The sequence below is a fragment of the Oryzias melastigma genome, linkage group LG20 (genome assembly GCF_002922805.2).
Source record: "Oryzias melastigma strain HK-1 linkage group LG20, ASM292280v2, whole genome shotgun sequence".
In the NCBI taxonomy this organism is placed as follows: Eukaryota; Metazoa; Chordata; class Actinopteri; order Beloniformes; family Adrianichthyidae; genus Oryzias; species Oryzias melastigma.
Window position 1 is genome coordinate 12,165,897 of NC_050531.1, and position 22,091 is coordinate 12,187,987.

General features: G+C 41.7%; 2 protein-coding genes across 5 annotated transcripts in view; one reads left to right on the forward strand and one right to left on the reverse strand.

Annotated features, from left to right (window-relative positions):
• Nucleotides 1-2,034: 2,034 nt before the first annotated feature.
• On the reverse strand, nt 2,035-7,120 carry skida1 (SKI/DACH domain containing 1). Its single transcript, XM_024280644.2, has one exon. The coding sequence runs from the start codon at nt 6,474-6,476 to the stop codon at nt 4,152-4,154; it is 2,325 nt and encodes a 774-aa protein (XP_024136412.1). The 5' UTR covers nt 6,477-7,120; the 3' UTR covers nt 2,035-4,151.
• Nucleotides 7,121-14,192: 7,072 nt separating this feature from the next.
• mllt10 (MLLT10 histone lysine methyltransferase DOT1L cofactor) overlaps nt 14,193-22,091 on the forward strand; it is a 39,532-nt gene continuing 31,633 nt past the window's right edge. For 3 of the 4 annotated variants that reach the window (XM_024280006.2, XM_024280007.2, XM_024280008.2), the window contains exon 1: nt 14,193-14,606. In XM_024280006.2, coding sequence (XP_024135774.1) covers nt 14,444-14,606 — 163 coding nt within the window. In that variant the 5' untranslated portion in view covers nt 14,193-14,443. The remainder of the gene's footprint in view (nt 14,607-22,091) is intronic. The other variant, XM_024280009.2, reaches the window with a different exon arrangement.

Here is a 22,091-nt window from a genome sequence, read left to right on the forward strand (position 1 = left end):
GCGCAGCTTCTCCCCCTGTGCATGACAACACCCCCCACCCCACCCACCCAAAAATATATTTATATAAATGTCACTGAGCAGCAGGGAAATCTAAGGTTTGACCTCTTCAAATTTCCTGAACTTTATGAGGATTTGGTATATATATATATATTTTTTTTACTAATTAAAGAAACAACTACTGTGTCATTTAAATAAATTAGTTTATTTTCCCCCCTGGAAGTATGAAGTGAAGCAGCGTCTCTCCCTTTGCGCATGCAGCGCTTTGTCCGCTCTTCCCCTCTCTGGCGCTGGTCGCCGCCAAGGTAATTAAAAGGGGAATGCCACCTATATACACACATCCACATGTTCTACTTACAGTGTATTTGTTTAAACCCATCTCTGTTATTTTATTTATTTATTTACCGGAGTCTAATAATTAAAATCCTACGTTTGGTTTTGATCGGTATAAACTCAGATTCTGTGCGTAAATTTACGCACTGGAAAACGTGCATTTCTCCTCAAGTGTGTAAGCACTCCATGTGTGTTCTTAGAAAATATAAAATATACATTTAATAGGAATTACTTCATCATTTTGTTGAAATTTAAACAATTTGTGCACTTACTCAGAATGTAGTTCTCCTTTATGCAGCAGCTTATCTTCGAGATTTTCATAGAGGGAAAAGTTCTCCGTTTTATTCCAAAATCTTAATCCTAGTGACGCATTCATATTTTGGTTTAAGAAGTCAGGACCAAAATAATATTGCAGATTTAGGTTTAGTTCCCACAGAGGGAATAGGTTACAGTAAATAATAAAAGGAAATATCCTAAAATAAAATTAAAATATATTTAAATAATGTGATGTGATGTGTAATTACTAGTGGAGTAAATATTTCTCTAATATTTTGGCATTGTGTTTTCTTTTCTTTTCAATGTCAGAATTTAAACCAATAATTTCAATAATAATAAAAGTTATATTTTTGATTAAAACTTTTTAGCCAAACTGTTTTCCTGTGAGTTTTTTTAATTATTTTTTTCTGTTTTTTGGGACCACTTTTTCAGCATGACCCTTAAGGACAAATGTTCTTCTTTCAGTGGGTCAGCGGCAGCCCTCCCCCATCCCCACCCCACCGTGCACGCGGCAGGTCACGGGGGCAGGGAGCGTGCTGTGCAGCTTGCAAGCTACAGAATGTGTGTGTTTAAAAAGACAATTTTTTGTTTGTTTGTTTGTTAAGAAAAAAGAAAAAAAAATGTGAATATTTGTGGGGTTTTTTTCATTGTGTTCTATTTTTTTCTATTATAATTGTCAACATGAAAACCTCCTCAGAGCGCATGTGTCTCCAAGGTAAACTCTAACAGCCTGCCTGATTCTCGAACTTTACGCACGTGCAGGTGAAGCTTTCTGACGTACTTTTTCATTTTGTATTACACCTTAATTGGTTTACTTAATTAAAAAAAAACTCCTTCTGTTGATATTCTATAAAAGTTACAGTCTGTTGGTTCCCAATCCGCGCAGGAATTTAACCCTAAAACGCCAACAGTCCGGCATAATGGCTCCCAGTGTGGCCCCTCGAGGCTCCCGCAGCTGCAGCGGCCTGCACGGGGCCAGTCAGCCCTGCATGGCTGCAAGCCGTGGCTCCCCTTATCAATCATAGCAGGGGGGGCTTTGACCTGGATTTCTGTGACTCTGAATCTCATTAATCTGGTCCCAAACATGGGAAGAGAGGGCGCAGGGGCAGATCTGGTCAAAAGTTATTTTGGAGATGTTTTCTGATCGTCATAAACGTTGAAGAATCGCGCGTTTATGGCGATCAGGACGCTGCTACCTGCGACTGAATCACTTTGCATGGAGTTTTAGTTGCAGAAAAAGCTTTTTAAGTTCATATCAAACAGCTGATGATACAATCAGGCTATAAAATGCCCCATAACACCTCATTTGCTTCAATTTTTGCCCCTCACGCCAGCAAATAAACCAAAAACACCGTTTAATCTTACACAAATTAAAATTCTAATCATAATCCCCCCCCCCAAAAATGTACACAAACACATGAAACAACACAAGATGATTACACTTAGTCCCGTTTAATGAGTGTTCCATTATTAGAAAAGAGAGGGAAAGTGCTTCAAAACAAAAATCCACCCTTCAAGTTTCACCTTTTTTGAGTGCAGTTCTCCAATGTCCACCACACACATCAATATACAAGAAAGAAACCGCCGTAAAATTCACAAAAATAAATATTCATATAAACAACCAGTGACTTCATGTCAAAAACCTGACCTCAAGTATTATTTATAGAATTAAAAAGGGGAATTAATGAGGAGGGAGTGGAGGGGAGCATGCAGCCTCTTATAGCTGCTGCACCATGCGATTGTTTGCATTGATAGTGTCGCTGTCGGAGAACTATTTGTCTTAAGGATGGAACGGCCTCCCCAGCAGACCAGTGCCGCCCTCTCTGCCCCTGGGCCGGGCTTTGTGGGGTGAGAACGGGGCTGCTGCTGCATCAGGGAGCCCGTCCGCCTCTGGGTTCCCCCCCTTCTTCCCTATATGCAGTGCTGCCTTTGCTTTTGACATGCGGATTAAAGGTTGAAAGCTTCGCTCTGGCAACACAGCAACTCCCCCCCATGTCTCCACCCTGTGCAACCCCCTCCGTTTTACTGCTACCCTGCTTGTATAGGAGCTTGTGCCACAAGAGGCTGAGAAAAGTTCAAGTTTGAGTTCCAGCCTCAAAAATAAGGCTCACGGTGATTTAGGGCTGCAACCACATGAACAATAGAGAGTAAAATGCACTTTTTTAACATTTAATTCTTTCTTTTTTTGTTGTTGTTGTTTCTATCCCACAATTCTCTGTGCTTGTGAGGAGGCTGACATCATTCAGGGGCTTTGAGTTTGTTGTGATCTGGCTCACCATAAGCTGGGGGCCTCTCTTTGTGGCAGACAGAAAAGCATGCCAATTAGCAGAGCGCCTCCTGCACTGCCAATGACGTCGGCGCCGAAAATGCCTGCATGTTGTTGCAGCTCCGACCCCTTCATTTAAAGGTATGTACACTGGAGCTGCACATAAAGACAACACGGAGCAGGTCAGGGGCCGCTTTACATTCAGGATGCGTTGGACAAATAGCAACATTCCAGGAAAACCTGACTGTGTGGTGGGATGCTGCAGAGACAGACGCGTCAGCAGCTCAAAAATGGGTGAATTTCAAAATAAAAGTAACACAACAATCCAAAGACATCTGTTTGGCTTCTACATTTAACAGCTTCCACTTCTTCTCAGAAATACATTTCACATTAAAAGCCCATCAAAGCTGAAACAAAAACCGTATCAAAGTGCAATGCATGCGAGCTTTTCTCCTGTGCTTTGTGGTTTTGTTTTTGTAAAAACCCAAAGTGGTTATACGAGGTGTTTCTTTACGCACTTTCTTTTTTGCGTGCTGTTTTGGTCCCCCTCCCTCACCCTCCCCTCACTCGCAGCAAATCACATCCCACCTCGAGCCATATAGTCGTTCTGTCAGATACTGCAATGAAATCGAACATTTACGCGCTCCAAACGCATCCATGGCACAAAACATGGTTAGAGGATCCAGAAGGGGCGCGCGGGTTCCTGCGTTTTGATTGTCTGTATACATAAGGCCTTTGTTGCGTCTGGAGCAGCGTCTTTATGCCCAAACATGTTTGCTGAAAGACGAAAAATCAGAGCACCATAGAGAACAACAAAAACAATAATAATTGATGAAAATATTCTATATAAATAATCACAGGAAAAAAATCAATTAGAAATATAGGCTATCACGTGGCACAAATTGGGAACCCTGATTCTCCCACTTTTTTTTTTGCTTATTTGTGTTTTTCTAAGTCAAACAGCCTATTAAAATGTAGATTTAAAAAATGCTTTTTTAAAAATTACAAATCAATTGAGAAAAAAACAACTTCAAATAAAAAATATTGCTTGAAAGATTGAGAGGTTGCTTTTTAAATAACATTTTTGAATCCTCGCAGTTTCTTGGGCGTTGAGAAGCAGGGTTGTGAGGCTTTTCCTCACCAAAAACAAAGCAGAGGGTATATCCATTCAATCATTTGTAGAGAAAATGGGAAAATCAGCATTTTTTGCGCGCACTGTGCGCTCACTTCCGTGTAAAGGCAACGCGCGGGTGGCTTTCTTTCTTTCTTTCTTTTTCTTTCAGTATTTCCTCGTTCTCTGAGCGTGCGGTGGGGGAGGGAGAACCTGGCCGCCTGGCCGCCACCTCCACACGGGGTGGGACGGAGGGGGAGGCCCGGGGCCCCTCAGCGAGTTCAGGGAGTAAGCGGGACACAAATCCCCGTCGCTGCCAACAACCAGCGACGGAGGCGTTGGGAAATTTGCCATCAGGCTGAAAGCGGTTTTTGCGGGCGACGCAACAGTGCTGCGTTTGCGTCTGCTCGGTAAATCCTCCGCAGACGCCTCGTCACAGCCCGCGGGACGAGGTGAAGAAGAGGAAGAGGAGGATGACCTGCTGGCTCCAAGAGGGTTCTGCTTTGAATGCGTCCTTGAACCCCTGAGCTTCTTGCTCCCCTGCACCGGAGCCCGGCAGCTTTTGTTCTTGGGCTCCCCCTCCTCGAGACACGGGGAATCCTGCTTACTCCTGCATTCCTGAGGACCGCAGGGGGACCTGGGGGCCACATCGGGGCTTTTCTCTGTGACTTTAATCCCGCTTTTGAAGAAGTCCCCTTGTTTGATGGCGGGACTCTGACCAGTCCCCCCCTCTGTCTTATCTCTTTTACATTTGCTCTGGCTCTGGTATTCATATTCGTCACAGTTTTCCTCCACTTTAACTTTCACATTGCAGAGGTTGAAGGGGGGTGTCCCAGCTGTCCTGCCACTGTCCAAGTGGGGGGCTTCATCCGACTCGACCTTAATTTTTTTATTGGGAGATGGTGCTTTCAGGTAGCTGGATTTGACCTCTTTTTTGTCGACACATTTCTGGGGTTTATTAGAGTCGCACTGGGTGCTCAGTCCCGAGAGGCACCATGGTGCTTTGCGGGAGGGGTGGGAGGCCTTACGCCGCTCCTGTTCTGCTGAAAACAGGAGCAGGTCATCCGCAGGATCGCTTGGGTTTTCCTTTGTGGGTTCGGTAAAGCTCTCCAAAACAGTGCAGGTCTGCAGGGGTGTCGTTTCCGGTCTGGTTTCACTGCTTTTTAGGGTATTTGTTTGTGAATCAGCATGAGTCTTGCACTGTTGCTCCTCCTGCAGCAGCTGCTGCTGGTTGTAGTGAAAGGTGGGCTGCAGGACCAAAGGTGCTTTGACAGAACTCTGACTTTTGGCGAGAGAACCCACCCGAGCGCGCCTGAAGCGGATGCTCTGCACGGAAACGCGGCTCGAAACCGAGCTGGAGTCGGACTGAGAGGAGCTGTCGTCCTCCGAGCTGACCTCTGAACTTTCCGACGGCGTGTCATCTTCCTCCTCCTCTTCCTCTGAGCTCCCTGAGTTGCTGCTTGTGGAGAAACCGGAGCCAAAATCCGAGTCCGGGCAGACCCGGTCAGAGTAGGTGCTGGATTCGGAGTCGCTGCTGTAACTCTCCGGAAAGCTCGACTGGAGATGGTGGTGGTGGTGATGATGATGGTGGTGGTGGTGATGGTGAGGCCGCGAGCCGACGTAGAAATCCGGGCTGAGGTGAAACGCGCTGAAGGACGCTGCGGAGGATTTGGGTTGGAAAAGCAGCACGGAGGGAACTTGCGAGTGTCTGCTCCTGCCCCACGAGTGTCTTGCGCCGTCCCTGCCGCCGCCCCCCTCACGCCTCCTCCTCCTTTTGTGGAGCAGGTCGCCGGCAGAGCGGTAGAGCCTGGAGTGCGCCATGGCGGACTGAAACACCACCGGCTGCCGGCTCACTGCGCTCCGGAAAAACGCATGCTTTTGGCTCAGATTTACGCGGCTTCCAGTCAATTTCTCAGTTTCGTAGTTTTTAAAGTGTTTGTGATTTGACTTCAGTCCAGAACGGTAATCCTTCTCGTGGGCTTTGTGGTAAAATTGAGGTAGTTTGGAGTCGCTAAGGCAAGGAGTCAGCTCTCTCCTCTGGCCGGGTTTGCCGTGACGCGTGATCGTCTCCGGGACTCCGTGCAAACTGAACCAAACTTTTTCCTTCCACAGTTCGGTATCCGCACGGATGAGCCCCGTGGACGCATCCTCGGTCCCGGGGGGGCATGCAGCTTTTCTTTTGGTAGACTTCAGAACCCGCTCCGTCTTGCAGGAGAAATACAGAGCCTCCACATCCTCCCGCGATATGAGGGTGCATTTGGCAGCATGGAAGGCAATGGAGTTTATTGCTTTGAGCTTCCGCAGCTCCTCCAGGTCGCAGTGGTGCTTTTTCACCTTCAGGTGGTCCATGCGCTTGTGCACCGTGGTCCGAGGGATGTTCTTCAGGAGGTCGGTGAAGACCTGAGACAAAGCAAACATCTGTTTCCCTTGGATGAGCAGGTATCCCAATCTCACTCCCTGCATTTCCTCAAAGCCACACTCCAAGTCTCCCATGTTGTATGCATCTATGAAGCCATGTCCTCTCAGATCAGGATGCAACGGTGAATGGCAGGGGCTCTTGAGCTCAAGGCATCCTGCTCATACCTTTAATCCATCCACCCCTCTGCTGCTGCGTCATGAAAAACTTTGGCATGCAAATCTAAACGGAGCCGTCTGATAATGAGCCGGCAGCATCCTCTCCTCGCCTCTCACCCCGATCCTGCATGGTGGAGGAATGCGACGGGACTGCCGTTATACCTGCCTCCACCGGCTCCACTCCCCTCTCTCTGTTCGGCAGCAGGACGAGGGGGTAAGTGTACACCACTGCTTCAGCCAAAGGGGTAAAATAGCAAAGAAGAGGGAGGGAGAGAGGGAGGGAGAGGGTGGGGAGGAGGAGGGAGAAAGACTGGGAGAGATACAGAATCAGAGGCAGAATGAAAGCTAAAATGCAGCTGCTTTCTTTCCTGGCTGCTGGCGGAGCTGCAAATGAAATGACCAGGGAGGGGAGGTGGGCCAGTGAGGAGACACCTTCATCAATTAATGCTGGCGGAGTCGACGCCCATTGGACGCCGCTGACAGGTGATGCAATAAAAATGGATAATCCATCCCACCCCCTCACACCCCACCATTACAGTACTTTACAATTTGGAGTAAAAAGGTGGAACACTGTTGTTTCATGGGGGTGGGGTGGGGGGTAGTTTTGTAGAATCACAAATAAAATAATATTATTGTGTTAAACTACAACAATAAAAATGTGTTTGCACTTCCCTTGCTGTCTTTTTTTCCCCCAAAATGCGCAGCAAGAATATATTTAAGGTTCCTATATTTGATTGTGCGCACTTCCTGAAGCGTATTGCTTTATCCAAGCTGCTTTTCCCTGCTAGTATGTTAGATAGTATATATTTATTTTAATGTACATTTAAAAGACATTGTTAACGCCAAAAACTGCTATTTCCCGGTTAAACTTTTACGCGCGCGTGTTTGTGCGCGCAGAGCAAAAATAACAACCCGATCTATCTTTTGTAATGCTCGTGTGAATTTAAGGGGTCATGCTGAGGCAGCAAAACTGTTGTTAAATTGCTGCAAATTATCTGGACCTGCTAAAATAAACGGCGAAGGCGGAGGACAGATGCGTAAAAAGTCAGATTTGCGCATCCATTCACGCTTTCTGATTTGGTCACCTTTTAAGATCAGTTTGATAGTATTTTAAAGTGAGCACATTTATTTGTTATTTTTCAAAATAACTCGCCATACTACATGCGTTTTCTGAAAAGTACAATAAAATGTATTTTGTTTACCTTGCACAAGATTTGATTTTTCTGAGTTCCTTTTTAGGGACAAATGCGCACTGTGTTTTTACGCACGTTCCAGAGGAACACGAGGTCTCTGTTGCAGCACCTTATCCATCATGCAGGCTTCTCGTGTGTGTGGAGGTGATGCAGCTGAAACCCCCACCCATGCATGCACCGGGCTTTCCGGGTTATTTATATTTGGATTAATTGTTAAAGCCGCATTATTCTGCTCGGATTTTCTATTGTGTTTCTCCCCTGAGTCACATCTCCTTCTACTCTTCCTCGCCTTTGCTTACCGTCTTTGTTACTATATTAAACGCGAGAATCCCCCCTGGCCCGTTCCTTATCGGCAGCGCTGAGGTCAAACTCAAGACTGGGCATGCTCGCTTCCACGTCAAGCCAGCTTGTGATTATTTACAGATGCGCCCACATTTTGAGTACTATAGGCACCAAACTTTGATGTTAACACAATACCATGCACGTGCCCGTGCATGGTATAAGCGTCACGCCCGTGCAAGTGCGCACGGGAGCAAAATCAGACAGGGCGGTTAAAAAACGGCCAAAATCAGTATGCAACACGATTTAATAAATTATACAAATATATTTATGTAAAGTTTTAAAATAGATAAATAAAAGCATCCTGTTTGACTCAAAAATGATGCTTTTACGCACCAGGAACATGAAAGTATGGGCCTGTCACAACAAGAGCGCGCCACCCGTTTGTGTGCAAACTGTGCGCCTTCTTGCAACTGTTTGCAAGTGTGACTGAAACCGGCCGGCCGATCACTGCATCCCAGCTCGGGAGTCGTTTAACCCACATTCCGAACTGCGCACATGCGTCATCTGTAGGACCTGCACGTGGAGCGAGGCGGGGGGAAACCGCTTTCACGTGCTGACGCCATATGACAGCCGGAATCAAAGAAAGAAAGAGAGGAGTTTGGAGTGTGTGGCCGTGGGGAGGAAGGTGGTTGAGGGGGGTTTGTAGCAGCAGATCCCTCTGGGGGATAGAGCTGCATGTCCCGGAGCCTCTGTGCGCATTCTGCGGATGCAGCGCGAAGGAACAGACCCTAAAGGTTCCATTCATCCCAACTCCTGACCGCCGCGTGTCTGTGCTGTCTGGGTGACCCGCATTTGTTGTTTTCTACACACAATGTCCCATATTTCCCTGGATTTTCCCTCTGATTCTGTCATTTATTTATTTTTAGTTTCCATGCGTTTGGATGTTCCATCCTCTCTTAATTGTTCTGTGGTTGCAAATAAATATTTTGAAAACACATTTCCTTTGAAGCAGAAGTTGTAGAGGGAGAACACGCAGCGCGCGTTCCAGTCTTTGTGTCAACAAAAACAGCACAACACACACTTTAATTGTGTACGTTTTACATAAAAATCAGCGTCTCCAAATGAATTTTCTGTTGAGCCCACCAAATGGCACAGGGGCATTTACCCCCCTCTTCCTCCGCCTCTCCTGCGTCTGGATTCCGGCCTGGACCGGTAAGGAGGAAATGAGAGCGAGTGGCCGACTGAGAGACGTCAAGAGCGGTGTGGATTTCTCACAAGTGCCCGCAGAGGGTTGGTGTGACCGGGGATAGATCTCCAGATTGATGAAGTTGGATCTGAATGCATCTGAAGGAGCACAGCAACGCTGCAGAACTAAAGGGTGGAGGTCAACTTCTGGTGCCTAAAAACGCTCAAATGAAAAGGATGAATTTTATGAATAATTTCTATTAAAATTTTTTATTAACCTGATATTTTTTTTACTAAAAGGAAGGGAACATTTCTGATGAAAAGCGCAAAAAAACAACACAAGGATTCTGTTATAGAAGCTGGAAGAAATTATTTTACGCACCACTTTTTTATTTTTTAGTTTTTATGAATTTGACTTTAAATTAGCAGCTTTCCTTATTGCCCCGCGCAAGGACTCGTGGTGCAGAAACTAAATGATCTGCCTCCTTGTTCATTTAAACAGCCACCAGACCAAACGCGCTGCTGCCTGCTTCTCCTGCAGCTCCGAGTCATTTGTTCTGCGTCGAGTTTTATGGAGACACTTGGTCAAGGAGGCGCAGGCACTTGTAGGCGCATGGGCTCTTTATGACACAAACCCACTGCCCCATGCCAAAACAATGAATTCCTCTCCACCCCCCACTACCACGGGAGAATGCGGTTTTACATGCAATCTGAGCCTGAAGTATGTGCGGACAGTGGTGGGGGAGGGCTCTCTTCACCTTTCACCCCACCGTGTTGGGAGTGTTTGTATTTTTTCCTCGGCCTCTGCGCTCTGGAGAAGAGAGCATGATTAAGGTCCTCACCAAGGGGTCTGGATGAGCGGTAATCAGGAAAATGATGACTGTTTGTTGTGCGCAACTTTATTCTTTTTTTTTCTAACTCAGCAGCAGTCCAGCCGCTCTGATTGAGAGCAGGTCCTTTATTTTTTCCCCCAAAATGTCTTTCTTTTAAAAAAACATATGACATAGGTAAATCCCAACCCTTTCCAGATCTATAAAGTGCTTTACAGCCCATAATTACTTCTTAAATTAATATCAGACTTAGTCAAATTTAATGAGGCATGTGAGGTCACAAAAGTTGAAAAACAGCCATAACTTCCAGCCATATTCAAACTCCTGCAGCGCACAAAGTTGAATCCAGAGATGCGTGCAGAGGCTTTGCAAATGTTAATATCTTCCCCGTTAATCTTCCAAAATAAAACGGTTTCAGAACGCAATTGTTTCAAAATAAAAGTTCTATTAGTGGTCATTTGTTGAGGCTTACGAGCTCAATCTGTGAAAACATTCCTGACAGACTGCGGTGGTTTCTGCTTTGCTTTACTTGCACGCACAACACACACGCGCGCACGATAAATATATATGTTTCTTTCTTTATTTAGAAATTCCAAAAACTTTAGCAAATCCAATAAGCAAGAATTGCCTGATGTTTGTCCCAGGTGAAAACAATGCAGAATCTTCCATTTTGAGAAAGGTATTTTGGTTGTTGTTTGCCTTTCCCAGCATGTTCAGTCGTAATGAACAAACACAGTCATGTTTCAATGAAAATTAACCTAACTTCAGTTGTATTGTGAATCCAAAACACCTAAAGGGAAAAAGTCTCCATTTCAATGTGAAGCAAATTGCAACAATAAACAATAAATAATCAAATATGTTGCAATTTGTTCCTCATAATGTTGCAAAGCTGATGGTTTTAGAATGTTTTTAACAACTCTTTGACTCAGTCTTTTAATTTCTTTCTTTTTAAAGTTATAAAAAGTTAATCAGAACAAACCATAATTTTACGCAAGAAATATTATATGTGTAAGTATTGCTAAATGGACATTTGTTGACTGTTGTTTTAATTTGTGATCATTTTTGTATGCAAAAAACATAATACATGTAGAAATGTAACATCTTTCTAGTTCCACCCACAGGACACTTAAATTATTTTTCAACCCAACTATTGAGATTTTAAAAGCAAAGCTATTTTTTAAATTATAGTGTTCTATTTAAAAAAATAATAAATCCCAGAGTTGTTATTTTTCTTGTGTTAAAATAACTCAACAAAAAGCCAGTCCTTTTTTAACCACAGAGTTGGAGGTTTTAGTGTGTGTCACATTTTTTTGATTACCTAACATGTGATTTACTTTGTGGACTTCAATTTTTGACTAAAAGTCTTAAATTGTACTTTGTTTGACATTTTGATGAGACTTTCTATTGTATATAAATGTTTGAACAAAGCAATTTTAATGGATTTTTTGAGGTCATGACCTTAAGATCAAGAGCGAGTGCCTCAAATCTCTGTCAGATTTTATATATATATATATGTAGTTCTGTCTGGACTTGACAAGAGTAAAGCATAAGTCAAAGAGATTTTCCATCTCAGAAAGCTTCTCTAACAGCCTTATGAGCATTTTGACATGATTGATGCTGACTTTGACTTAATAAAAATTATTCGCCATTTTCAGTGTTTTCAGTATCTTTGTTGGCTCTTCGACAAGTACTGCTCTCTCCTTCCTCCTCTTTGTTCTCCTCTGCACTAATAGGTTTTACCCTGCCACACACAATTCACTTTCTTCCTTTGCCTCATCCCCTCACCCACTTTTAGTGCAGGGCCCAGTGTCGACTGGAGCATTTGAGCAATTTGAAATTAAAGCAAACAATGGGTAGGCACTCCCAGGGACCTCTCGCTCACCATATTACATGGAGGACGCTCGTGTGCTCTTGCGCATTATTGGCAAGTCATTACGTTTCTCTGGAAACCGAGAGCAGAAGCTCGCTCGCAAGAGTCGGTGATGCAAGCAGCAGCTGAGAGCTTTGGAAAAGCATGTGGCTGTTTGTGTGTGCATGCGTGTGTGTTCTGGGGCATCCTTGGCAACAGCATGGGGAGCTGTCAAAACAAGACTGTCCACTGATATGCAGCTTGATAAGTTCCTTTTCGAAGTTGTCTTAATGGAGAAATATCTTGTGAAAATCAAAACTTCCTTCTGGAAGAAGCATTTCTATGATGTGTCACGGGCTACATTTGATTAAAAAAATGTTGGCATTTTTAAAAAAATATATGTTTTAAAGTTTAAAATATGTGCAAGAACACACACAGACAGTCATGCATTACACATTAAATTGTTCTTCAGTTGTTAAAATAATAAAATTATGTGCAAAAGTTGCATTTAGGATAATTTTGGCAAAGAGCAAATAATACGTTGATATTTTTATGAATGGTTTGCAATGGTTGATACATTTACTAACAACAAACAGCATCAGTGAACAACAATTGCAAAAACACACATTGAATAAATGTGATTTTGCTTTATGCAAAAATGTGCTACACCAAAAAGCAAATTAGCAACAAATGTTTAAATTAGATAACTTAACCGGTTTTCTAATAAAAGCGTATTTAAGTGATCAACATATTACATGGAAAACTACCCTGTGGCATCCTATTGTACTCATAGAGGAAGGAAAACTCCTATGGAACTATTAGAAGAAAACTAGTTCCATAAAGAGAAAACATCTGGCGTGACAAATTAGGTTCTGAGAGGAAAGAAATAGGCCAAAAATCCACAAACTTACTGAAGCATCTCTTTAAGTACAAAACAGAAACAAAAAATAACAACAGAAAATGTTTTAAATATTCTTTACTTCCCTTCAGTTATTTTTATAAAATAAATTCTAATGTGAAGTTTGAAATGATTTATAAAAATGTAGTCCTGTGTAACTACATAATCAGATTACAAGTGTTGTGTACGTTTCTATTGATTACTTGATGTTTTTGTTTTAAAGTAACTCTTTCCCTAACAATGAAACTGTTTTCGGATGTTAATGCATCACTGTATCACTTTTAATTTACTTTCTTGGTAAAACCGCCAGAAGTAGAACATACCAATCTTAAGTAATAAAATATTTTGCTCCATGAAATTTTTCAGATTTTCTGGAGCACTATAGTTTACATCTGAATGAAGGGCAGTGTGGTGGAATAACAATTACTTATAAAATAGTTTTGTTGTTCATCTAATTCAGCTCCCTGAAAGCGTAAGAAGCACAAAACTGGGCTCCACTCTCAGTTTTGCTCAAAAATACAAAAACACGTTTAGTTTGACCATAAAAGCAAAAGAAAGAAAAAAAATAATAAAGGAAAACAGAGAACAAATAGAAAATCTGCTTCTGATTCAACAAAAATATACAAAACACACGTAAGAACACAAGCAAACATAAGTTTTTGGGTCGCACTTAGTTGCTAAGATAGATCTGGCTTGTGTATTTTTTTTAATTCTTAAATGTCTCATTCTTTTTTTTTTACTTTAAACTATTAAACTGGATGGCTAGTCTCTTGTAGTAAAAGAATTATTGAACATGCACTTATGAAAATGTAACTTTTTACGGGGCGGCAGGGGTGCACAGGTTGAGGGGATGATTTCTGGTCGGAAAATTGCTGGTTTGGTTCCCGTCCAAGTGTTGAAAAGTGTTTGGGAAAGACACCGACCCTCACACTTGTGGTTATAGGCTGGTGTTCGACAGCAGTGTGTGGATGGGTGAATGGGAGTGGTTTTAAAGTGGTTAGTAAAACACAGTTACATATTACCAGGCATTTCAAACTTGAAAAAAAGACTTTATTAAAAATTATATAGAATAGGAAAGATGAAACACCAACATGTGCAACCTGCACATCAACAAGCAACATTACATTTCAGATGTTGACGTTTTCTTTTTGAACATATAATATATGAAAAGCCTTTTTTATGCAATTCCTTTAAAAGATTGAACGTTCTTGCCGTCTTCATATTGTCCTTATGTTGACTTGTTTTGTAATATAATTTAAAGTCGAGATGGAATACAGTAAAACAAGGTTGTAAACTGAACTACTACAAACTTTAAAGCCATGTGGATCTCAAACACTACGTTAATAACTGAGGACCAATCAAGTTTGTCTGCTACTTCCTGTCTGATGACGCGGCGCACGTGCACGCTAACCTGCGTCATTACGCACTTCCTGTCCTCTAACGAAGTTCCCCCTCTTCTCTCCATCGCGCCGTGACGGCGATGTTGTGGTGAAAGAAAATACTCCGTCGAAAAGAGACGGGAATACGATTAAACATGACATTTCGACCGGGGGGGACTTAAGGAGACGTTGCACGGAAACCAAGGACGTATTCGACGAAGGTTTTGGTTTAGCTTTATGTATCCCTCCGCATGTCCGTTTTCATCGTAGATGGTTGCAGGCGAGCGTTGTCTGACGGTGCACGACAAGCTCTCGACGAGTAACATGAAGGAGATGATTGGAGGTTGCTGCGTATGCTCAGACGAACGAGGCTGGGCTGAAAACCCCCTTGTGTACTGCGACGGACACGGCTGCAATGTCGCCGTGCATCAAGGTGAGCTCCAAGCGATGTTTCGGATGAGACTTAGCACTTAGCTTAGATGCTAGTTAGCGTTGTCTTAGGAAGCGTCCTCCTCCGCCAGCTCCTACCAAGGCCAAGCCGAGGTCAGGCTCCGCACATGTTGACGGTAGCTCTATACTGCTGACAGCCGATATATTAACTATTTTCTGCAAATACGGGCTGTAATTTGTTCCAGTATTTTGTTTTGGGCTGGCTCTGTTTTTCTGTAGACGCCAGAAATCCCAATGGAGGAAAATGGAAGCTTGTTTTTGTGCTCGAAAATGCAAATGTCAACCAACGGACTAGTTCGTTTCTTATTATTTTTAAATAATTTTGCATATTTAATAAAATGCATTTTCATATATATTTGTGTATAGTCAAGGGAGCATCACAGTGAGTTTTGGATTGTAACCTCATTATTTTCAGCTGTACTCAGCATAGATGACTCACTTGGTGACGTTTGTTGTTTACATTTGTAAGAGCTGACCATGTGTGAGTCTGGCAGACTGAAACTATTCTAACAGCAACTCATGTTGACATACATCATTGAGTTCACAGTTGTAAAACAGAACTCTTGCTTGCTTTTGGATGATAAAATCCCTGAATTTATGGCTATGTTCATGTGTGTCTATTAGGGATGGCACAATTCTTAGTTTAAAACCAAACCGTATGTTATACCGTCCACCAAATTGTAGGGAAAGTGAAAGTTGAAAAGTTCACATCAGTATGTTTATGTGAAAGTGTAAAAAAACTTGCAAGGGGGATTTATTGTTTTTTATTTATTTTTTTTATAATACACTATGCGTAGTGTAAGCCAATAGCATTTTTTCTTCATTCAACTTGATTATTGGCACATTTTAAAATAGGATTTTTCTGAATTTTTTGTTTGTCTGTTGTTGTTTTGTAAAACACAAATCATCATACCAAAGCAAAACCGTGACCCAAAAATTAAGGTTTGAATTAAATCCTGAGGAAAGTGAATTGCAGCATGTCTAATTGATCTTAGAGAATAGCAAATATTAAAACCATTCTTTGATATGGTCTCTTTGAGATTAGTTATTGAATTAACACATTAAACGCTAAATAAATCAAAATAAATATTGGCATTTTTAGTTGCTCTTATGGTATATAGAACTAAATAAAACAAAGTAAAATTTCAAGCTTGTAAGCGACTGAAACTGCTAAATGTGTTTTCTGTGTGGATTTATTCCAGTGGATTATGAGCTCAGACGAGATCAAACATAATCTCAGAATGAGTAAAGGTTGGCCTTTCAGGTTGGAGCTGTAATATGTTACAAAGTAAAACATGTATATATTTGTGGATAGCTTTATGACTGACCTGTTCAACACTCGTGCTTTAGGTTCATCATTAAATGGGAAATAAGTTTGTCAGGTTCACAAAGTTTTGGATTGTCTGACAGCTAGCTCGCAGAACAACCAGTTGGGTTGGTTCTGCCTAGTGGTGCAATGACACAATTTCCCCACATTTTGATTCATACCTCGATACTTGGGTCACAGTTTGATACGTGTATTCTACCAAAGAAGACATTTCATAAATTAAAAATTTCAATTTTGCTGAAAAGCAAAACAAACAAAACAGAGAAGAGGAATTTAAGTGTATAATTCATACTTTACACTGAATACAGCATTTACAGATTACATCAGTACTTCAATACTTGTATAACATTAAAATAATTCTATAACAATAGATCTTTTTCACGTGATGCCACCTAAAATGGTGATTGTGCAGTGTGACTTCCACTAATATATTATGTTTGGTTTAGAACGGCAAAGCCGACAGCTGAAGGTTGTTTAAAGCAATTTTGCGCAAATAATGAAAGGTAGCCTTTCATCCCTGTCAGTGAAGGTTTTCTAATTGTAACAGAAATTTGTATAATATTTATTTTACCTGGTTGTATTAGTTTTCCCCTCTTGGATCAAATGTCAGTAGTCCTGCCTGCAGAATGCTCCACAGCTTCTTCCCCAAAATCGTATGGATAATATTAAATGAGCCGTAGGTTACAGGTACTTAATTGAATGCTGCTTGTTTGCTAATGAGGGCAATTAAGATTTTCTTCTTCTAATTTATACTACTGCTAGCTTTCCACGACAGGGATGAGATGTAGAGCTGCAGAAGGTCTTTTCTGCCCAGTTAAAGTTGCTTACATTTACGTGTTCACAAAATCACTAAAAACGGAGCTAAATTAAGACAATTTCAGTGGATCTTACAATAAAAAAAGCTGTTAAGTATTGCACAATTTTCTGACGTAGCTCCCCTTTGCTGTTGCTCATAACGGTGTCTGATCCCTGCAGGATAATAAAGGTAAACAAGGATTAAAATAAATGGTGACAGTCAAAAAAAATCGTATTAGAAGCATTCCTATTTTTACAATCACCCCTAAAATACCTTGAAAAATAAACAAATACCTCCTATTACAATAACTAAATTTAGCTGTTAAAACATGCGCGGCCAACATGTAACAATGTGCATCTTGCACATTGCGCCTATTACATGTGGGAAACATGAATTTCCATCAGTTTTTGTACTCGATCACATTTAAAACACATGCGAATAACATCAAGCAAAATAGCTCAAATGAAAAGTCATTTTTTTTAAATAGAACATCCAATTTTGAAGGAATATTTAAATTTGTATTTACATATGTGAACAATCCAAGAGAGCAAATGAAAATATTCTTCAGCAGGACATTCATAAAGTAAATATTGTGCATTTTTCTGTTGAAATTGGTATGGTTACCTTTTATTATTTACTTATAATTGTGTTAAACAGCATTCAGTTCTTTGTTTTCCCGGTCTAAATTAATCTAAACTAACAGGAAGTTACATATCACATTCACGGCCCTGTCCCCATTTTGTGTGATGTCACTGTGAAAATCTTCTATAATCTTCTCTATAGTGAGGTAGCAGTTAAAAGGCTCAGTGTTTTCTTCTCAGCTGTCCCACTTTTACACAGCATCACAGCTGGATGGCAAAGCTGGAGATGGTGTTCATGTTGGACTTGTTGCAAAGCTGAAGACGGCGGCCTGTTTTTTGTTCCCCAGTCATTTTATTTAACATCAAACTCTAAATATCTCCACGCTGCAGATATGTATGTAGATGGTGTGTCTCCATGGCTTTCTGTGTTGCTTTTTGAATTGCTTTAGGTGCAAAAGTTCTTTACAGCCATAGTCCCATTCACATACGTACATTCACACACTGATGTTGGCACCACCGCCTAACACTGGTGCCAACCTATAGCAACCAGTGGCAATGTGGGATTCAGTGTCTTGCCCAAGGACACTTCAAAACATGACCATGCAAGGCGGAAACTGAATCTGTAATCTATTGATCAGAAGTTGACCCCTCTAACCCTGGACTTACACAGCTAGCGTTACAGTTCAGGAGCGATGCGGGAACGGTCTAGCTACAGCCGATGGCTCATTTTAGCTACGGATTGGCTGCAGCCACAGGCTCTGCTGCAGACCTCAGAAAACTCCAAACTCACATACGTTCATGCTAATCCCCCCTTTCTTTGTTGCGGTTCAGCTGTGTCGTCCGGCGAAAATTTGAACCAAACGAAACAGATTTGCAGCGCTGCAGAGACCTTACAGCGGACAAAGGATGCAAACGCCTGCCGTGGGATTTCCTCTTCCACATTTCCACTTTTAAAGTTACGTAAAGACTGCAGCGCTCGCATCGGAGCTGTAACGCTAGTGGTGAGCCCGGGGTAACTCTGCATCACAGCAGGCCCCATTAGCTAGCAACACTACTACTAGTTCTGCTGCTTCTGTCCTCGGGGGTGGGACAAGAAAGTGATTGGGTAGTCTCTTGAGCGAAGGGGTAATTCCCTGTGTCAGCAAGTAATGGTGTACTGAACCATGGAGGACAAACCGTACGACTTGGTTTTATGTTAAGTATTGTTGGATCCCTACGTTTTGCGAGAGTCCATCTGGCTCTGAAGTATGGGTCTTTTGAGGTGGCTGTGGTGGAGAGGTAGAGCAGTTGACCTCTTGGAGGATTGCAGTTTTGGTTCTCGCCTTGTCCTCCAACGTGTCGAAATGTCCTTGAGCACTGAAGTCATTGAACCCCACATTGCTCCTGGTGGCTGAGGTTGGCACTAGTATAAGGTAGCAGAGCTGCCATAATTGTTCCATAAAATTCCAGCAGCACCTTTGAACGCAAACGTTTCATACTTGGCGTAAGTCCACTGCGCACCAAGTAGGGGAGACCAGGGTTGGTTGTCACAATGACATAATATTTACAACACGGTAAAACAGAAAATACATCAGAAAATAGGATTTATTTAGAAAAATGTACCATATAGACTTTACATTCGCTCACATGATTTTCAGTTTGGGTCAATAATAGCCCCAACTTCACAAAAAGTGCTTCGGCTTAGCTCTGACATCCGGTAAAATTTTGAACCCAATGAAATTGATTTGGAGCTCCGCAGGGGCCAGATTACAGAGGTCTGATGTGATCGGATGAAGTTTGAGTTCCTCTCACACTTTTCAAGTTATGTAAGCACCAGAACCGTAACGTTTGCGATGTGAGCCCGGGGTTACTGCATTGAACATGTGCATGTTAGCTTTGTCTGGGTGTTGATGGTAATAGACATTTGGAGAGTCAGGGTCAATCCAGTAGGACTTTCTGTTTGGGCTATAGTTTACCTTTTTACTTTGCGTCAGTACAGATGACTCATAAGTTTTGAAAGTTAAATACACTGTCTGTGTTAGGGATGCATAGTTTCTAAAAGCTGTTTTTGTTTTGGAATCCGACAGTCTGATTAAACCTTTTGATGTAAGCTTATTTCATTTAGCTATGGCAGCAGAGAAAAATATATGTGACAAGGTAACATATTGGTACATATCCAGTGTGAGCGTGCTTATTTACTAAAATGAGTTAAATTCTCAGTAGCATCATACATAGATGTATACACTTTGAGTCAGTATCAAGTCTCTTGAGAAACAATGAACTGATGTTGGTTTGTAGGAGCAGGAAACATGTGCATAGGCTAATAATTAGCTTTAAACTATACTGTTTATCAATGACCGATATGAAAAATTGAGGTTTTAACCATTTACCTTAGGAGATTTCGCCAGTGACACCCCAATAACACACGCTCTTTGACATAGCGTAACTCCGTGATTGTTCACACTATCAACCTGATTCTTTTGCAGAGAAAAAAATTGCCCTTCATATTGTCTTTGTACTGAAATGAAACACATTACTAATGTAAAGTGTTGCATATATGAAGCTTTTCTCTGTGACAGATTCAGCTGATTTACGTTTATTACGTATGCACTTCACTACGGAAAAGTCTTGGATATCAGGGTAAGGGAGCTTTTCTTCTCTTCAGAATCTGCTGGAATCACGTTAATTGCGTCAACAGTTGAAGAGTTGCGTAAGTGGAAAGAATGTAAACATCAGAGCTAAAGTTCTGATGTTGAGATGGTCAGAGTGCAGGGCTACTAATTTGGTTGCACATATGACCTATTTTCTCCTGAAGTGTGATTCATATTAATGTTTACAGAAAGTATGAGAGAATATTTTTGGAGGATAAACAATAATAACTCAATTTTTTGGTTTGATAAATTAATCTGCACATGATCTGATAAGGACTGGATTATAGGAATATGTAAAAAATAATTAAAAAGAAATACCACAACAGGGGTGGGATTAGACATCTTAAAACATCTTTATTTTCCAATCAGTATCTTGCCTAATTTCTGAAATGGTTTTATATTACTTTGTTTTGTAATTTTTACAGTAAGTATTTCATAGTTGATGCTTGAAATAAACACAAATCAAATCAATAAGGCAACTGATGAAACTCCTGCATCCAACTGCTCGAGGCATAAAACATCTTAGTGACTGATAAAACATGCCAGTTTTGTGGTCTAAACCAACCAGAGATGGTAAAAAAGCTGCAAACCTGTCTTTGATTGGCCTAAAGTCTTGATATACCTGTCTGTGTGCTGAGTACATTTGTAAATTCTGTGGTCAGAGCAAGTGAAGTAGCTGCGTCCAAATAATGTGTAGCCTCAGATGATGAGAGTAGATGAAAAGGGAGATTGATAACTTTATTGTTGAGAATGCTTGTATAACATTTATAAAGACTTGATTCCACTGAAACCACACCAGTTGCTCAGTGGTATGGATTCATACCACAGTGCTTGGATTAGAAACCATCACAATCCGTCTGATAAAGTCCCCCGAAAGCATGCCAGAGGCCACTAGCTGCACTTAAAATGTTTTTTTTTTTTTACAAAAACCGAAACGGGTTCAGGTGAGATAGAGACAACTAATATTATAAAGCAATATTATGACACAAAGAGAGCGTGTTAAAAACGAGGAGAGAGGATAATGTAATGGCAGAGAAGGCAGTTGGATTATCTAAAAATAATAAGTTTATATTGTAACAAATTCTGACTTTTTTGTTTTTTATGTGAATTTAAGTGCAGAGAGCGAGGGGCAAGGACAAAAAAAGGCATATTGGGACTGTAAACATATTGTTGGTAGGAAGTATAATGCTGGGGCACAGAGGTAGAGTGGTCGACCTCTTATCTGGAGGTCATAGATTTGTTTCCCAACCAAGTGTTGAAGTGTCCTTGGGCAAGTGACTGAGTCCGCATTGCTCCTGGTGGTTTTAGGTTGGTGCCAGTGGAACCGCCATAAGTGTGTAAATAGTCGTGTTTCCATTAACTCTGAAATTTCGAAAAACGGAATTTCGATATTAAATTCTCCTAATGGAAACACCACAATTTCGAAAAAACTCGCCTTTTTCGAAATAAAGTTTTTGCGCTTAGAGGAGGTGGTATTTGGGCCGTATCGAAACAGTAGTTTTTCGAAAAACTGTAATGGAAACACTTTTTTCGAAACAAACGAGTCACGTGACCATTAACCGGATATGACGTTTCGGACAGGAAGCAGGAAAAGCTGGTCAAATGCGCTTTTCCACAGCAACTGGCTGCCTTGGGCACCGCACAGCATCGCACAGCTCATCAAAAGTTGAGCGTGTCATGCGAAAATGCTGAATCCACAGCTCTTCGGTGAATTCTTCAACCACGATTCCCCAAAACTGTTTGACTCTACGTCGCTCCCACGTATAAGGAGCCTGCCGCTCCAAGGCTCGGATCGAGACGTAGACGTCTTCTCTGATGGGAAGGATGAGAGCTAGCTCCGTGGCAGAAATGTGAATGAATCTACTGCACATGAAAATAGTGTTTATATCCGTCGTCATGTTTTTTTAAATGACTTATCGTGGGAATTACTTCGAGTTTTTCGCATAATCATGGTTTAATGGAAACGCTGTTTTTTCGAAAAAGTGTTTTATCGAAATTCTAGAAATTTCGATAAAGTTTTGCGCAAAAGTGTAATGGAAACGCAGCTATTGTGTTTGTGAATGGGTGAATGGGACAGTGACTAAAAGCGCTTTGGGCTTCTAAGAAGGTAGCAAGGCACTATACAAGTATTGAC